The 19,273-nt window shown below is 35.0% G+C and overlaps 2 protein-coding genes across 2 annotated transcripts; both read left to right on the top strand.

Moving 5' to 3' along the window:
- The first annotated feature begins 13,483 nt into the window (after positions 1 to 13,483).
- LOC147536132 (putative indole-3-pyruvate monooxygenase YUCCA5) lies at positions 13,484 to 15,787 on the top strand. Its single transcript, XM_086639908.1, has 3 exons — positions 13,484 to 14,450; positions 14,569 to 14,940; positions 15,234 to 15,787. The coding sequence occupies exons 1-3, from the start codon at positions 13,764 to 13,766 to the stop codon at positions 15,456 to 15,458; spliced, it is 1,284 nt and encodes a 427-aa protein (XP_086496034.1). The 5' UTR covers positions 13,484 to 13,763; the 3' UTR covers positions 15,459 to 15,787.
- A 1,550-nt stretch (positions 15,788 to 17,337) lies between these two features.
- LOC147536131 (uncharacterized) lies at positions 17,338 to 19,055 on the top strand. Its single transcript, XM_086639909.1, has one exon. It carries the CDS (start codon positions 17,582 to 17,584, stop codon positions 18,791 to 18,793), a length of 1,212 nt encoding a protein of 403 aa, XP_086496035.1. The 5' UTR covers positions 17,338 to 17,581; the 3' UTR covers positions 18,794 to 19,055.
- The last annotated feature ends 218 nt before the right edge of the window (positions 19,056 to 19,273 follow it).

Raw genomic sequence — 19,273 nt, 5'->3', positions numbered from 1 at the left:
AGGTTGTTAAATTTGTGGTCATCCGACCAAAATCAATTGACAATGAGTGGAGAGGACCTGAACATTATATGTTTGGTTGCTACATACCTCTTCTCTCATGTGGGACTATTCTCACATAGATGTCCAATCGTCGGACCAAGTGGTTGTGGACTTATAAGGGGGTTAAGAAGAAGGATTCTTTTAGGGGAGTTTTGGATCCCTAATAGGAGAGTACTAATAGCTAGATAACTAGGTGGCCTAAAAGAATTGGAGGGTTATGTGCCCCAAAAAAAAATAGACAAAAGAATTCAAAATTTAAAGTTAAATAGATCTTGTTTTCCTCTGAACAGTTAAGAGGAATGAATCTATGAGCTCTTTAACATGTTATTTGTTTTAAGATCCTATATTATTCCCCACTTGATAAATATTCATGAACAATCTCTTCCTACTTGTGTTTCTTTAATATTGTTTCTTTATTGGTCAAAAGGCAGTTATTTATAGTTAGTTTAAAAATAACTAAAAATATCTCAAGTTAGTTAGGGTGAGTTAGAGAGAGAGAAAGAGACTGTCTAGCTACAAAATACTATCTAGTAATGTGATGATGATCCATAGTAGAGATAGACGGTTGAGATTGATTGTCGGTGAGGGACGTTGTCTTCGAAGGAGGAGAGAGAAATTAAGTAGATTAGTGTATGGCATGTGTTTAAGTAATTAATGAATTTTTCTAATGTTTGATTAAAGTAAAACCCTGCAAACATTTCTTCTCATTTCACTTTGGAAGAATCAAATTATGGGAATCGAGCTCTTAGCATGCTTGTATTATATATGTATATATATATATATACCACGGATAGATAGACAGAAGAGACATCCTCTGTAATGTATAAGTTGTAATTTACATACCCTCTTTAGGGGAAGAACCTTGAAGTCCTCATAAACTAATTCCATACAAACACAATAAGAAAACTAGGAACTCTCAAGAAAAAACTTAGTTATAGAAAAAACACTTCATTTTATGCAGAATTGGGCTTAGAAATTAGAGATTTATGAGTTTTATGATAAGAAATTGATGCAAAGAATCCCAATTTTTTCTAGTACCAAAAGCATCTTATCATCATCAATAATGTATATATTAGTTCAATGTATCTAAGAAGTTCCAAATTATTACAATAGATAACATTATACAATAAATACGAAGAGGCATTTTTTTACAAGTAACTATTTGTTACTGAGATGGAACTATATGTATATATAAACTAGAAAACAATAACGTAAAATTAAAGTTAGTTTAATATTGATGCAGATATTGGTATTTGATTTATCGGTCTTAACCGTCACATCATTTTGTGTGTTACTAGGCGTCATACACCTACCATGTCCTAGCCGTCGATAGCCCAACGGAACGAACTTGTATCACGTGCCTCTGATTATCTATAATTAACTAATCTTGTTAATAACTAAGCAATATTTTAGAGAACCATGTGAGATGGCCTAGAAAGTAGGTTTAGATAAATGAGGGTGACTACTCAATGGCTCAATCTCATTAAGGGTAAGCACATGTTCAAAACCCTAATGCCATTTTTTAACAAAAACTCATACTTGAAATTTGGGATTTCTCTCTTTTATTATTATTTCAATCCATCCCCTTGAAACCCTAAACATTTCCTCCTAGAAAGACTATACTCACAAGGAGAGGAGAGAGAGAGAGAATGTATTGTGTGCTGAAAGCCTGAAACCATGGAATGGGCGGCATGCATGCCATCTTGGGCATATAGCAAAGGAAAAAAAAAACCTAATAGAAAATCAAATAAAAAATACATTAGTTACATGCATATGGGTGAGGTTATGACATGTGTCAGGTCCTTAATATGGTTTTTCTATGATGAAGCTAGGGTTTTGATGAATATACACATCAGAACTCGTTCAAACCGTCTCTACCGACCTTATAAACAGAATATAGTCGTTGGGAATTGGTCAATGCTAGGAGAATTAAATTTTATTCTCATAATTTAGGTCACCCACATTCAATTTCATTCTCCATTATTCAATTCTAGTCTCTCTACCCAATCCCACTAAAAAAATTATCTACTTGGTTCTAAGTTGTCTACAAGAAAATTATTTGAGAACCATAATTTTGATTATGTAGTATCATGTGTTGCTTTCCACTTCAAAGGGTGGTACTATTTTATTTTACGATTACGAGGTTCGTGATTCTATGCAAATAAAACTAAGAAAAATGAGAGAAAAAAACAATAAAAATAGATCTATTCTAAATTCAAATAGAAATTAATCGTTCATCCAAAAGAGAGAAAAAATATTGACTCAAAACAGAAGATTAGTAATTTGTATAAGTCTAAAGTAAACTTAGACCTGTGACCTCTTCTGGCTAACATTTTCCTTAAGTTAATTGGTCATCTAAAAACAATGTTAAATTTTGGACCAACATGTCAAATATTATAGCAACATGTCAAATATTGTTAGTTAATTAAGAAATTCTAAAATTGCCCCTTGCAAATGGGGATTCGACTTTATTTTAATAATATTGTATCTACATGTCAAATATTGCTTTTTTGGGTTGTAGGTTGTGAAGTATAAGTAAAACATAAGAGATCCACTTATTAATTAATCTAATAATGATAATAAGATTAATTGAAAGAATATTGTTGACTCCAAATAAAAGTTGACAATAGTCTCATGTTAAAAATCTTCAACAAAATCTAATAAAAATTAGAACTTTCTTTATTTAATAAAATGCAACAATAAATGTCTCTATCGATAAGGGTTAATGTTATTGGTAGGATTTAAGGTTCTCACCTCACATGACAAGGAATCAAAACATCTTCTAGTACAATTTTTATTTGATAAATTTGTAAAGAAAAGATTAGACTACAAATCTAATAAATTTGGTGTATTATAACTTTTCTTTAGAAATTTAGTTTGGTAGTGAATATATATATATATATATATGTAAAGGGTTTAATATATAGTGAGAATTTGAAAATAAATAGAGGCATATGTATGCTAGCGCAAGTGGTGGTGATCTTTCTATTCTTTGTTTTTCTTGTTCTTCCTCCTTCTATGGAGCCAGCCATGTGAGCCATCTACTAATTTGACTACTCCATTTGCAATCCATGTCTCGCAAATTTAACCTATAATTTGTATAATATATATATTCTCTCTTCCTCTCATAATTTAATCCTATGGATTTTTGTAAGTAGATATACTACAATTCATGGGAAGACTTACATCTAGTCTCGTCTAGAGAAAATAGTAATTTTATAAAAAAGAAATACAATATCTAGATCATCTCTACTTGTTTCCAATTATCTTTGAGTTATAAATTACAAATTTATATCAAATTAGAGGGTACCATCAACACTTTGTTTTATAAATTTGCAATGTATAATACTTTCTTCCAAACAAAAAATACTTTGATTACATAATCTTCTTGTAAAAGTCCAATCTTTTTTTATGTTACTTTTAAGATATGATGTACAAAGTTCTTACTTTTAGCTTTTAGGATTGGATCATCAATTACTAGAATAATTAAACATTTGGAAGATGTGGAAGCAATGTGAGAGAGAGAGCACAAAAATAAAGTTCTCTTGAAATCTAATGGGCCAGGCTCCTAATCATGAAATGCACCTAAAATCACATTTTTAAATAGCTTGTATGATTAACTAGTTAATTTATTACTCCATATGAGATACATTAATTCTCTTTCATTCTTGGAATATATTGACCAAGAAATAATGATTTGACCAATTTGGAAAAGCCTTAATTTCCTCTTTTTCTAATATGTGCTTTAAATTATAATAATGACAATAATTCTAAAAAGAACCTTTAGTTATGATAATCATTACGAATTTATTAACCTTTTCTTTTGTGGTGACATATGATAAATCGATAAGGTAATTGCATTACCAAATTAAAGTTAGTTAACACGTCTTCTATGCGTGAAGATTGTAATATCTAGTTTTTGTTAGCATTTTTTGATATTAATGACTAATGTGAACTAATATGTATATTAATTACATAATCCAAGTTATTTAATTCAAATGTCTTAAAAAGTGATCTAATCGATTTTTACATTACGAACTACAGTATAAAATATCACTTTGAAGTGTAAGGAGCATATTATTAGTATATCTGTAGAACCCGTATAAGTAAGTATTAAAGAATAATGACTCCTCTAATAATTACTTGGGTAACTGCAAATAACTTCAGTTCCCATTTATTTAAGACAAATTCCTAAACTAGAGATGGGACGTGATTCCAAAATTTTTATTTTTGAGAAATAAGAAACTGCGTACATTCTCAAGTTTTAGAAGATTTTGTCCAAATCTTAAGGGAAAAATGTACCATATCTTGAGGAAATGGACTACGGTAAGTACCCATAACTTTTTTACATCTCTTTAAATCACCAAATTGGGATCTTAGGTTATTTTCATTACTTCTTCGTAATTTCTCTGTGCATAAGTAAAGAAAATTTCATCACTTTTTTCTCTACCAACTTGTTTTTCTTTACATATGCGAGAAAAAACAACCAGTGAAATATATTATATTAAAAGCTCATAGCTTTCTTCGTTACGTTTTGATGAGTTAAAGACAAATCCAAAACTGAAAAGAAAACATAACTACATCAGTAAATCTAGTTGACTCGGACCGATTTAGACACCATCCTATATTATAGATTTAAAAAATAAATATTATCTTAAGACATTAAGAGCTTTCGCCAAAATAATACATATAAAGTGATGTAGCTGGATCTCGTCACAAAAGTAGCAAAATCACATCCCATTGAGATCATTCTTCGATGCTAGTAATAATCTATTTCTTTATCATATCTCTCATTTTTTACAAAATTTAGGAGTTTGTATTAAAAATGTGGGATTTGGGTGGTGGTTCCAAAAGTTGGCATTGGCATGCTCATTTTTACTTTTTTTTTGTTTTTTTTTTTTGTTGAAGGCTCATTTTTACTTGTTTCATAGTGCTTAAAATAACCCTAGAAATGCCAAACACCTCACTTTCTTTTACTATGAAAAGGGGAGAACTCTAGCTAACCAAGGCAGATGCCTTCCTCTTTCCCAAATAGTTTCCCACTAAGTACTATCAAATTCCAAAATCCTATCCAATATTATTTAGTGGTTCACCATAGGTGAAAGTAAAAACTCAGTAAAAGCCAAATCTTTTGTTTTTTGTTAGGTTCATATAATTTTCACTGATAGAATTTAATCTCCATTAAATTAGGTCTTGCTGCTGAAAGGAAAACAGAAATTTTATAACTTGTATAAACATATCAAGCAAATAATATTCAAATACTACCTAAACTTAATTATACGGGTAGAGTAGAAATATTTAGTAAACACACTCTTCATTCTTAGATAGTGAAAACTGTTGGAAGGTCCACTCCACTCGGCCAAACCGAGTGGACTTGGTCCCATAGGAATCCTATTACAACTAGGATTCCTTAGTAGTTAGGATTATAATTAGATAACCATTATAGAGTTTAGTTATTTTCAATTTCCTCTTTTGTATCCTATATATACATAACCATACATAATTGTACAATCAAGTTATTGTGTAATAATAAAAGGTATTTTACTTAAGTATTCATCCCTAGCACTAATAACTTGTCTCTCTCCCTCTCGGTTCAACCGAGTCTTCATCTTCTTCTTCTCCCACTCGGCTTCACCGAGTGTGATCATCTTCATCTTCTTCCACTCGTCATCTTCGAGTGTCTACTCGGTTATAACCGAGACATTAATCAAGTCTCTCTCTCGGCTTCATCCGAGAGTGACAATCATCAAGGTATTTATATTTTCACATGGTATCAGAGCCAATTTTTTTTAAACCATGACTACTCCCGAAACAACTTCGGAAACTACTCAAGTTCATTATACTTTTAATGGTGGCCCGTTTGATGTTCACCATTCGGATTCTCCAACCACCATTGTCATCACACCACTTCTAACCGGTGATAACTACAACTCATGGTCTCGAGGTATGTCAAAAGCTTTAAGAGCAAAAGGCAAACTAGGTTTCGTAGACGGAAGCATCGACAAACCCACCGATCCTAATGAATTAGAACAATGGGGAAGATGTAACGATCTCGTTTCTAGTTGGCTTATTAATTCGGTAGACCCACCTCTTCGATCATCAATATTATATGATGAGACGGCATCCGATATATGGAAAAATCTCTTTGATAGATTTCATCAAAATCTCTTTGAGATATAGATATGAGATTAAATTGAAAAGATGGAATATGAAGCACATCTTGTAAATAAAATCTATTTGAAAGGCTGGTCTCTCCACCAATTGGACGTTAACAACGCATTCCTTCAAGGTGATCTGAATGAAGAAGTTTACATGAAACTTCCCCCCGGTTTCTCATCTCAGGGGGAGTCTAAAGTCTGTCGGCTTCATAAATCTTTGTACGGCCTTAAGCAAGCCTCCCGTCAATGGTTCTCCAAATTTTCCTCCGTTCTCATCGAACGAGGTTTTTCGCAATCTAAAAGCGACTACTCTCTCTTTACTTTTCGTTCTCACTCCACTCAAATTTACGTTCTCGTCTATGTAGACGACATAATTATTACAGGAAACAATAATGAAGCTATTTCCCAGTTAAAATTATTTTTGAATACTGCTTTCTCATTGAAAGATCTGGGTCGTTTACAATACTTCCTTGGTATCGAAGTATCTCGCTCTTCACAAGGCATCTTCCTATGTCAACGGAAATATGCCCTTGATATTTTAAAAGATTCTGGACTCACCGCTGCACGTCCTTCTGAGTTTCCCATGGAACAGAAACTTCGTCTCAGTCCTACCGACGGGACACCTTTACCAGACCCGTCGGTCTACCGCCGCCTAATCGGCCGATTACTTTACCTTACGGTTACACGGCCAGATATCACCTATGCCGTAAATAACCTCAGTCAATTCATGCAAACACCTAGCCAAGTACACTTAGACGCCGCTCACCGCGTACTACGATACTTGAAAGGTACCCTTGATAAAGGAGTTTTCTTATCCGCAGACAGCTCACTCCATATTACAGGATACTGTGATTCGGATTGGGCAGGCTGCCCTTCAACCCGTAGATCAACTACTGGATACTTCACAATGTTAGGGTCCAGCCCTCTCTCTTGGAAATCAAAGAAGCAACCCACAGTTGCCAAATCTTCAGCTGAAGCAGAATATCGAGCTTTAGCCATTCTTACATGCGAACTACAATGACTCAAGTATTTACTACTTGATTTTGGAATCGACCACTCCGACCCGATGACAGTTTACTGTGACAATCGGGCCGCTCTCCACATTGCCGATAATCCCGTCTTCCACGAACGAACAAAACACATTGAGATAGATTGCCACATCGTTCGTGAAAAGATCAAAGACAACGTCATTGCCACACGCTTCACCAGTACAGAAAATCAGTTAGCGGACATCTTCACAAAACCACTTGGTGCAGAACCGTTCAAGAACATAATTGGCAAATTAGGCGTTACTTCCATTCCCGCTCTAACTTGAGGAGGAGTGTTGGAAGGTCCACTCCACTCGGCCAAACCGAGTGGACTTGGTCCCATAGGAATCCTATTACAACTAGGATTCCTTAGTAGTTAGGATTATAATTAGATAACCATTATAGAGTTTAGTTATTTTCAATTTCCTCTTTTGTATCCTATATATACATAACCATACATAATTGTACAATCAAGTTATTGTGTAATAATAAAAGGTATTTTACCTAAGTATTCATCCCTAGCACTAATAACTTGTCTCTCTCCCTCTCGGTTCAACCGAGTCTTCATCTTCTTCTTCTCCCACTCGGCTTCACCGAGTGTGATCATCTTCATCTTCTTCCACTCGTCATCTTCGAGTGTCTACTCGGTTATAACCGAGACATTAATCAAGTCTCTCTCTCGGCTTCATCCGAGAGTGACAATCATCAAGGTATTTATATTTTCACAAAAACTCTAGCAATTGTGATAGTCCCATATAACCTGATAGAGCATCCAGAGTCTGAATTATAGATGTGAACCCAAGCTTAATAAGTCTCGTGGTCTTTTGGGTGGACTCGTGGACAAAACCCCACATAAGTTGGATTGGGACGTGTCAAAACCTTAAGACAATATCGATAATTGCGAAGATTTGAAATGTCACAAACTGACAAATGGTATTAGAGTGAAAGACATCTTGTCTGGGGAATCGTGATAGTCTTACATCACTTAGTAGAGTGTCATAGTCTGGGTTATATGTGTTGGCGAAGCTTGGTGCAAGTATAGAGGCTTCTAAGTCTGGTACAAAACAAGTGGGAGTTGACCAAATGAGAAAAAAGTCCAACATGTGGGGGTCCAATATGGCGTTGCGTACTGTGGTAAATCGTGCACCGCCACTAATGTCAAAGTCTTTTGAATGGGCCTGTCACGCCCGTGGATCCTATGTCAGAAACACAAATCTCTTACTTTAATAGCTTGAGGTATAACATGTGGTATCAGAGTCGAAGTTGACTCTAAGAGCGTCCCCAATGGGAGATTCTAAATTGTCTATTACTTAGGTGGTCATTTGGTCATCTAAAGATACTCTAATAAAAGACAGTCTCTAATGTAAACACTCTAAGAGTCAATATAGTACATTAAATAATTGGGGTGACATTTAGATATCCTCAAGTGAACACTCTAAATTCCTCCATCTCATCATGGAGTTTCAAATAGTGTCCCACTGGAAATACTTTAAGAGTATGTTCAATGAGAAACCCAAACTCTAAAACTTAGAGTGCCACATAAAATTTCAGAGTTTTGTTAGAAAAACATCTCAAATGGGACACTTTGTTAGGAACTCGACAACAATGAGAAGATCTAGAGTGCCCTCTTGAGTGTCTTTGAGTGTCAATTCGTCCAATTGTAAAATCTAAAACAATAGAAAATCTAGTTTTATAAGGCCGCGGCTTTGGGCATAAAGAATAATCTCCGGGGAATAAATTCTCTAGGGAATCCATCTATTTCTTTACATTCTCGGGAGAATATTATTTTTTAACCCAAAAATTAACTTGATCAAACATTGCCCCCTAATCTTCATCTTCTCTATCACAATCACCACCACAACTTCCCACTACCACCATTCTGGCTACCATTGCCTCTTCTTTTCTCTCCTTTCTCTCCTCTCTCACTTACCGTTATCCTCTCTTTCGGTCTCTCCCTCTCTCTCATTATCTCTCTCTATTGCCCTCCCTATCTATGTCTCATTGTTTCTCTCTCAATCTTTCATTGTTTTTTTATCGATCTCTCATTGTTTTTTCTCTCTCTCACACACAGACACTGTTCCGGCGAAGAGAAGTGTTCCTTTCGCCAGAACCAGACCTCGAGGATGGTTTTTGGCGAAACCCTTCGAGTATTTCGTGGCCACAAAATAATTCGTGGACACAAAATGTTCTGTGACCCTGACCATTTCGTGGCCACAAAACGTTTCGTGGCCACGAACTCTGTGACCTCCACAAAGAAATCTATACTTATTGCAAGGGAGAAAGGACAAGATAGAGGCTGCGAGAAAAAGAGATAAAGACTTCGAGAGAAAAAAAACTAATCTACGGAGAAAAATGTCTACAAGGAGAAAATGAGAGTGATCTACAATGAAAGAGAGAGAGGTCTAGAGTGAGAACGACAAAGAGATAGTCAATGAGAGAGAGTGAGAGAGAGAGAGAGAGAGGGGGATAAAGATTAGGGAGAGAGAGAGAGAGAGAGAGAGAGAGAGAGAGAGAGATAGAGAAGATGAAGATTACGGGGTAATGTTTGATGAAGTCAAGTTTTAGATTAAAAGAAGATTATTCTCTCTAAAAGAATAACATACATTATAATTCTTTATTCTCCGGATATTTTCTTTATTCCCCAAAATCGCGGTCTTTTATAAATATCCTTTCGTATAATATAAGGTTGGCCTATGTTTAAGAATTAAGATGGTGTTATTTCAGAGTCGAGAGATCTTTATTGGAGATCCCATAGGCTTAGAGGTTATCTATTTGTCACTTAAAAACAAGAATCTTACATGACCTAAATTTTCTTTTAGAGTGTTTATACAATATTCAGTAGAGCACTGTGATTTAATCACTTATTAATGGATATTGTTCCCTTGGTGTTTAAAAAAAAAAAAGTAGAGCACTAAGCCAGGGCCGGGGGGGTTGTATTTGTTTTGGCCAGCGCTTTGGGGAAAGCTAAATAGTTTCCGGGGTGTGAAATTTTAAAGGGAATATACAAAATTTTGATAATTTTCCGGAGAAACATATCTTATGGGGAATATTTTTTACCTCTCTCTCTCCCCGCCACTCTCTCTCTGTCTTCTCCGACCAGGTCGCCGACCGGAAACTTGCTGGCGACCTGGTCGGAGAAGAAAGAGAGTGTGGTGGGGAGAGAGAGGTGAGGTGGGGAGAGAGAGGTAAAAAATATTCTCCATAAAATAAAGGGTTATTTCCCAAATGGCCGCCAACTTTGTGACCAGCTTCCTGCCTGGCCCCCTACTTTAGCAATAATTCCCGTATGACCCCCTTTTTCCGTTATCTTTAACTTTCCGTTACTCTCTCTCCTCCATCTTATATTCTCTCTCTGCCAAGTCACCTATCACGCCACATCATTATCTTCTCCGGCATAAGTCGCCGGCCGGCCAAATTTCTGGTCGGCTACCTTCAATTTTTTTTTATTCTCTCTCTTTCTAAAAAGAATTTTTTTATTTCCTCTCACCTCTCTCTCTAAACTCCAGCGAAGGACAGACCTCCGGCGAAGGGAAACCCCCTTTGTCGGAGTTTAGAGAGAGAGGTGAGAGGAGATAAAAAAAACATTTTTTTTAGAGAGAGAGAGAGAAGAGAGAGAATTAAAAAAAAAAATTGAAGGTCGCCGGCTGGAAATTTGACCGGCCGACGACTTATGCCGGAGAAGATGATGATGTGGCGTGATAAGTGACTTGGCAGAGAGAGAAAATGAGATGGAGGAGAGAGAGTAACGGAAAGTTAAAGATAACGGAAAAAGAGGGCTATACGAAAATTATTGTTAAAGTAGGGGGCTAGGCAGGAAGCTGGTCAAAAAGTTGGGGGCCATTTCGAAAATGAACCCTAAAATAAAATTGTCAAACAAAATTGACCAATTTTTGACCGAGTCTTCATACCCCGAAAACTATTTTGCTTTCCCAAAGCGCTGGCCTTTGTTTTTTTTGTTCCAACAACCAGACCCACGTGGAAGCACTAAACGTATCCTAGTCATCACCTGTTGTCTGCCACGTTGTCATAAACCATCGTAATAAATCCATTCAGTGGCTATTAATTGCTATATCGTGGGTCCCTGTCTCAATAAACATTAGATCTCGGGCATGTTTTCCCACAGAATCCAGATGAGCAGAATCTAGATGACGTGACGCGTCACTCCTTGGTCCTCCACTCTCTATGAAGAGGGGGGCTGTGGGCAACACCGCCCAAAACTAGTGGACCAAATTAAACCGAACCAAACCGAATCGTTACTGGATCGAACGGAACAATGTTTGACTCAGGATATATGAAAATCAATCAACAGATTCCGACTTGATTTTGTTTCAGTTTCGGTTTTTGAAAATCGTCCAAGATGAGTCTGTTGAACTATATGTAGGGTTACTTCTATTATGCTCGCATAGGTGTCTGACAATTTGATTTGGTCTCAATGACCAAAAACATTTCAAGAAATACCCTTAGGCCCCAAAATAGAATTTAATCAAAAATGTAAAAAACTCAATATCCACACAATTTCCCTCCTATCCTCCACTTAAGCCAATCTTTCCTCCACCTAATCTCTCCCTCTCTCCACCTTCATTTTTTCCGGCAGAAAGTTACTGGCTGGTAACCTCTGGCCAATAACCTTCAAGAGAAATATTATTCTTCTTCTCCCTTTCTTTCCTCCATTTCTTGCTTAGTTACATTTTTTTCTCAACTCAGTGTCAAGTCAAATCGAACTCAGTCAAATCAAACCGAACCAAGCCGAGCGAAGTCTGTTGACGCTTTGATAGGCTTAGCTTTCGCCGACGATTTAGCCAAACCGTCATTTATTGGTTTGGCTTCAGCCTGACCCTAAATAATCGACAATCAATCGATGTTCACCCCTACTCTTTAATCATTGGTGTCATTTGGGCCAGGTCGACCAGAGTCGCTTATTAGATGATCGTGACGAGTACCAACTGGTCCAACCGTATGTATAGTTTATATCGGTCGCCCAACAGATATCTTGGCTCAACTTAGGATCAGATTTGTTTACAAACAGACACACGGATGCGGGCTAACCCATATGGCTGTAAAAATTAGGAGTATTTGTCGATTGACTTCCTAAAGTGTGGTCAGCTTCTCGCGTGCGTTTTTAGTTAGCGAAATGTCGAGATGTCTAAGTTTTGTGTTCTTTTATGCATTGAGTAAAACATCAAACTTTAACTTTCTTATATTGTTATATTTTCTTTTTCTATCCTTGTCAATCTTCTCATTTTTCATCTCCATCATTTCTTCTCCTTATCTTTCTGCCTATAGCAGGACCACCGTAGGTGAAGGTCTTAAAGATTTTAAAATTTTTTTTTTTTACCTGTGTTTTTTCATCTCCATCCTTGTCAATGTGTTTTTTCTTTCCCAGTCTCTTCCCTTTTCTCTTCCTCACGAACGAACCCAAATCGTTAAACAAAGAGTCATGAACAAATTACAAACCCAGGACTTCGTCTATTCGTGGATCTTTTGTTCTTCACGAAAAAAGTGCGGGTTCGTTTGTGAAGAACAAAGTTATTTTTTTATGATAACTCTAAAAAAACTGGGATCATCTCGACATTTTTCGTAACTTAGAGAGTCAACTAGTCACTCTTTTAAGTCCTAAAAAATGTAGTTTTTATAGAAAAAAGAAATGCACTTCCTCAAATATATTACTACTTTTTTATGATCCTGGCCCATTATAAACCAATCAAACGGCTCAAATTAATCATTGATCAAGTTGACAATGCCCTACTTAGGTAAGTAGGGCCAAAAAGTGTAAAAAGGAAGTTCTTGGTCTCTGTGTTCTTTTTTTTGTGTGGGTGGGAGGCCTTTTACATCAATAAATGATCTTTTATTTTATTTTATATTTTCTTTCAAAATTTGGGAAAGAAAAAAAATGGAGATCATGGTCAGGACTCACAAGAGCTAGCATTTAGTAATGTCTTATTGCCTTCATTGTTATTGGTAAGAGCCCTATGAATCTGGGGGCCTAAGTAGGAAAGGTGGGTAGTCTCCCTCTCTCTCCTCCCTCTCTAGAGAGAGTAATAATTATACATAATTTCATATTCTCTAACAAATTTAAAAAGCCTTTCAAATCTATGAAAGTGGAATTAAATTATATAATATTTAAAATAATTTCCTCATCATTTTTATTCAATATTTATTATTAGAAAATTGGTTAATAATTTTTATTTCTTAAATAATATTAAAATTTATTGTGGACTTATTTTATAAATATTATAAAAATTAATAGAGAAGAGGCTCCCACAAGCTTATCATTTGAGAATAACTTCACTCTCATCACATGCAACTCTCTCTCTCTCTCTCTCTATCTCATGGCCTCTATTTATACCTTCCATGACCCCTTCTTCTCATTCACTCAAAACCAACAACAAGAACTTTCTTCTTTCTCTCTCTAAAAACTCAAAACAAACCGAAAAAACTTCCTCCTAAAACCCTTAACTACTTCTTCAACCCAAAACACCAAAACCCTTAAATACATTCTTATACTTACACCTAGCTTACACTTCCATTTTTAGTGAAAATGTTTCGTGTATCAGAACATGAAAATTTCTTCTCAAGAAGATGTGTATGGGTAAACGGTCCGGTAATCGTCGGAGCGGGTCCATCGGGCCTCGCCGTCGGTGCTTGTCTTAAAGAACAAGGAGTACCCTTTGTAGTCCTAGAAAGAGCTAACTGCATTGCTTCTTTATGGCAAAAGAAAACTTATGATCGTCTCAAACTACACTTACCCAAAAAATTCTGTCAACTACCCAAACTTCCATTCCCTGAGGATTTCCCAGAGTACCCATCAAAGAAACAATTCATTTCATACCTCGAAAATTACGCGAAAAAATTCGATATAAACCCACAATTTAATGTTAGTGTTCAATCGGCTAAGTATGATGAAACTTGTGGGTTATGGAGGGTAAAAACAAGTACTTCTATTACTAATAGTAGTAAAATTCTTTTCGGTAATCGATTAGAGGTGGAATATATTTGCCGGTGGCTTGTCGTGGCTACCGGAGAAAATGCCGAAAATGTAGTACCTGAAATAGAAGGGTTGTCTCATGAGTATGAAGGGAAAATAACACATGCTTGTGACTATAAATCCGGTGAAGAATATCGGGGAAAAAGGGTTCTTGTCGTCGGATGTGGGAACTCTGGAATGGAACTTTCTCTCGATCTTAGTAATCATAATGCTTTCCCATCAATGGTCGTTCGAAGCTCAGTAAGTGTTACTGCATTTCATATTTCTTTTGGTTTATTATAAGCATTACTCTGACTCAAGCACGCTTTTTATGAAATAAAAAAAAAATATTCTGATTGTCATTCTTCATTCCTTATAGGTTCATATTTTACCTCGAGAAATTTGTGGAAGATCGACGTTCGAGTTAGCTGTTATATTGATGAAATGGTTACCATTATGGCTAGTTGATAAACTTTTATTAATCATGGCTTGGTTAGTACTTGGAAGTATGAGAAAATATGGAATTGAAAGACCTAAAATGGGTCCATTAACACTCAAACATGAAGAAGGAAAAACTCCTGTTTTAGATATTGGTGCATTGGAGAAAATTAGATCTGGTCATATCAAAATTGTACCTGGAATTAAGAGATTTTTCAAAAATGGTGTTGAGTTTGTTAATGGTGAAACTCTTCAAATTGATTATGTTGTTTTAGCTACTGGGTATCGTAGCAATGTTCCTTCTTGGCTAGAGGTGAGATTTTTATTTTATTTTATTTAAATTATTAATTTTCTTCATTTTTTTTCATTGGTTTTATTAGTGAATTTCTTAATACCCATATCTCAAAAAAATTAAATTAAATTAAGAAATGCTCAAATTTTGATTTTTTGGATTAATTGAAAAATACCCATTATTTTGTTTTCCTGAAATTTCCCCCCAAAATATAGAGTTAAATCAATATTTTTTTAATGTTTGTTGTATTTAAAATGAATAATAGAGTGAGAAAAGGTATACTAATTTTTTTTGGTTGTGTTTGGTTTTAATAGGAAACTGAATTCTTTTCCAAGAATGGATTTCCAAAATCCACATTTCCAAATGGTTGGCAAGGAAAATCAGGATTATATGCAGTTGGATTCACAAGGAGAGGTCTGTCAGGAGCATCTTTAGATGCAACAATGGTGGGTAGAGACATTGGAAAAGTTTGGAAGGAAGAAACAAAGCAAAAGAAGTCAACTAAAGCTTGTCATAGAAGATGTATTTCTCAGTTTTAGAGATCTGATCTAGTTCTGAATTTCTTCTTTTTTTATTGATTTATTATTCCACATTAATTAATAGCTTTGTTTCATTTTTCTCGACCGTTGGATCGTGCATCGAGATGTACAATAATAAAGAAATACATAAAAGAAAGAAAATATATGTAGTACTACATAAATATGAAGCAAAAGAAAATCAGCCCTCTCCAAAAAGCTTATATTTTGAAGAAAGAAATTAGGCATTTTGTGTATAGAGGAAGATGAGGCTTTTCTTTAGGGTATTGAATTTTTTTTTTATATTGTATAATTATTTACTTGATCAATTTCAATGAAAGATATTTCCATTATTTTTTTTATCTTGTCTTTTGGATTACCAGGTGAAGAATATTTTGTATAATAAGATTCACTTGCAATACTACTTGTACATCAATTAAGCCTGTAATTGACAATCTTTGGTTGGAGTAGTCACAAACATGGTTTTGCACTTTTGCCCTCCGGATATAGGGTCTGAGGCATTACGGGTTTATACCTCCTTCTCACTCTAGCTTGATAAATTATCCAATTAAAAAAGTGTAGCGATGATCATTTGGTTTTCTTATACATGATTATTTGTATGCGGCCATGGGTTGAAAGTCCAAAAGTTAGGAAAAATTCGGTCCAAGATCCACCCTTAGAGATCTATAGGTTTTTAGTCTTTTGTCTAAAATGCCAAAATACCCACAGTCAACAGATTTTATACATCTGGTAGTTTGTGCAATGCATCTGGTAGCTTGTTTAATGCATCTGGTAGTTTGTATATTGCATCTGACAGTTTGTACAATGCATTTTTACATACGTAATCCATTTTAGTCTATGATTTTAGGTTCTTAGCATCTGAAAAATTAGGTTACGAACTTGACTTTGTATGAGTCTTAGATGTAATGCATTTCTAATTCAATGTTGGTATATTATATCTGGTAGTTTGTACAATGCATTTTTAAGTGTGTAATTGTATCTGGTAAATTGTACAAACTATGTGAATAATGTACAATAATTCTGAAAAATGCATTGAGAATCATAAGTGATGCTTGAAAAACATGATGAACAATGTAAGGTACAAGTTCGACAATGTAGTAATTGTTGAATTATAAAATACAAATGAAATATACATTGTACGTAATGTATGGTACAACTAATACAATGCGACAATAATGGTTAAAATATAAAAGAAGCCTGAAGAAAATACATTGTATTATCATTCCTTACACATTCTTAAAAATGTATATATTGTAAATCATTAGACAATTAGAACATACATCTTAAAACATGTACAAACTATCTGAATAATGTACCACACTATCTAAATAACGTACTATAATTCCGAAATATGTGTACATTATTTAGATAGTGTGTTTGCATTTTGTTCATTGTTATTGGGGGTTTTTTTAATAAAAGGGGAGAATGGTCAAGCGAAGTTTGTACATTCTACTTGGTAAAGCAATTCTCGATTTATTTTTGTACTATACACTATTTTGGAATGTTTATTTAACAACCACCTTCTATCGTCGTGCACCAAACGTTGCCACCAACTACCATGAACTCTTTTTTTTGTTGAACTTCCACCATGATGAACTCCTTTCGACAAAAAAAACCCACCATGAACTCTTTCAAAGTAGAATAGGGCAGCCTTCCCTGTTCCAACGGAAAAGTTTACGAGAAATGGGGTAGGGTCACTCGTATCCGTCGGTTAACGGGTGGTCCTTCGACACAAAATTTTGATCGTGAATGTCCGTCAACTCTTTCGGATTGGTCAGACACTGACTGTTATGACTATCGGGTGTCCATGGACATTTTTTTTGTCTTGGTCGAACAGATCGGGTAGCGCCCTTTCAGGTTTTTTCCCACCACTAAACTTGGTCGACCCGGCTGACCGGATGCTTGAAGTGCTGTGGGTTTTCCATTCGCAAATTGCAGAAGTGGAAGCAAAGAAGAAAGTTGAGGAAGAACGACGGCAGGATTAGGGTTTTTTTTCATGGCTCCAGCTTCCCTGCATTTTGTAATTCTCATAGCCAATTGATTACAGATATCAGGTTAGGTCAACAAATCTTCCCCAAATCCCCTTTAAATTCAGTTCAAGTTTTTATCATTGATTTTGTTCAGCAATGTTTCGTATTCTTTATAAAGATTTCAGTCACCAAATCAAAACCCAAGAACTATTCAAACCAATATATTTTAATCTCTCATTAGGGTTTCTTCATGATAATCATAATCACAACCCAAATCTCAAATTTTTCTCTCAAATCAATGTTGAATCTTCAAAAAACCCTTCATTTACAATAACTTATCTTGTTAACACATTTGGGTTTACTCCACAAAAAGCTTTGGCCTTTTCAAAAAGGTTTAGTTTTTCATCTGATGAAAAACCTAATTTAGTCATCACTCTGTTTCAAAACTATGGTCTAAGTAAAACCCATATTTCTGAACTCGTTTCTCGTCGTCCAGATATTCTTTTATATGATTCTGATAAAACCCTAAAACCCAAATTTGATTTTCTTAAAGAATTAGGGCTTTCTGAAGAAGACTTATCAAAACTTGTTGCTTCTGATCCATCATTCTTAACTGGTAGTTTAAAGAATCAAGTTAGACCTGCTTTTGATTATCTTAAAGGGCTTATTGGTAACCATGATGATGTTATTGTAGCATTCAAGAGATACCCTAGTTTATTACGATGTAATGTTAAGAAAGTACTAATACCTAATGTTTCAAGCTTGAGAGATAATGGTGTTTCTAATAGTATGATATCGAAAATGATAATCACACAACCTAGAAAAATCGCTTGGAAGATGGAACGATTTAAAGAGACTGTTGAACGTGTTAAAGAGATGGGGTTTGATCCGTTCAGTCCGATGTTTCTTTGTGCTGTTAAGACAATGCTTAGTATAAGTAAACCAAAGTGGGAGAAGAAATTAGGAGTTTATCAAGAATTTGGTTGGTCTGAAAATGATGTTCTTTGGTTATTCAAGAAACAACCGATGTCTATGATGATATCGGAAGAGAAGATAAGGAAAGGGTTAGAGTTTTTCATGGTGAAATTGAAATGGGAACCTGCGAAAATCACGTTATCTTCGTGGATTTTGTTGCTTAGTTTGGAGAAGAGAATTATTCGAAGATGTACAATTTTTGAAATTTTGATTTCGAAAGGGCTGATTAGATTAAACAGATCTGGTTTGGGTAGTGCTTTGAAAATCAAAGATAAAGATTTCTTGGATAAGTTTGTGATTATTCATCAAGAAGTAGAACCTGAGTTGATGAAAGCTTTTAATGGTGAGATTGAATTTACAGAATTTAGTAATGTTGTTGAGGTTAAAAATTAGATCAATCACATCAAACCCATTGTATCTGCAACTACTGATTTTTCTTTTGGTTTAAGGCATATGGTTTAGGCCTTTTCTTTTGGTTTAAGGTGTATGGTTTAGGCCTTTGATCGATTACTTCTTGTTGTATTTTTGTTTTTCTTTCGATCGTTGAAATTTTGATATTGTTATTGGAAGAGTGAGAGAAAGAGTGCAATGACGAGATCTTTGATAGTTTTTTCATAGATTTTATCTTGTGAATTAAATTAACTCTTTTTAAGAATGTGTCTTTTGTTCTATTACAAACTTGAAAAGACTTCGAAATTCATCGAAAATATTAACCTAGAAAATGACCACTAATGTTTGATAATATAACATTAGTTTTGACACATAGTTATTGATACCCAACCACGCGTGGTGGGTTCTTCGAAGGTGCGAATAACACTAGCTATCTTTTGAGTGGTTTACCTGATTATAATCGTTGAAATAGTTTTTCATAAG

The sequence above is a fragment of the Eschscholzia californica genome, unplaced genomic scaffold, assembly GCF_041429995.1.
Source record: "Eschscholzia californica isolate CP2 unplaced genomic scaffold, dmEscCali1.0.p SCAF_5, whole genome shotgun sequence".
Taxonomy (NCBI): domain Eukaryota; kingdom Viridiplantae; phylum Streptophyta; class Magnoliopsida; order Ranunculales; family Papaveraceae; genus Eschscholzia; species Eschscholzia californica.
This window is presented reverse-complemented; position numbering and strand designations above follow the sequence as displayed.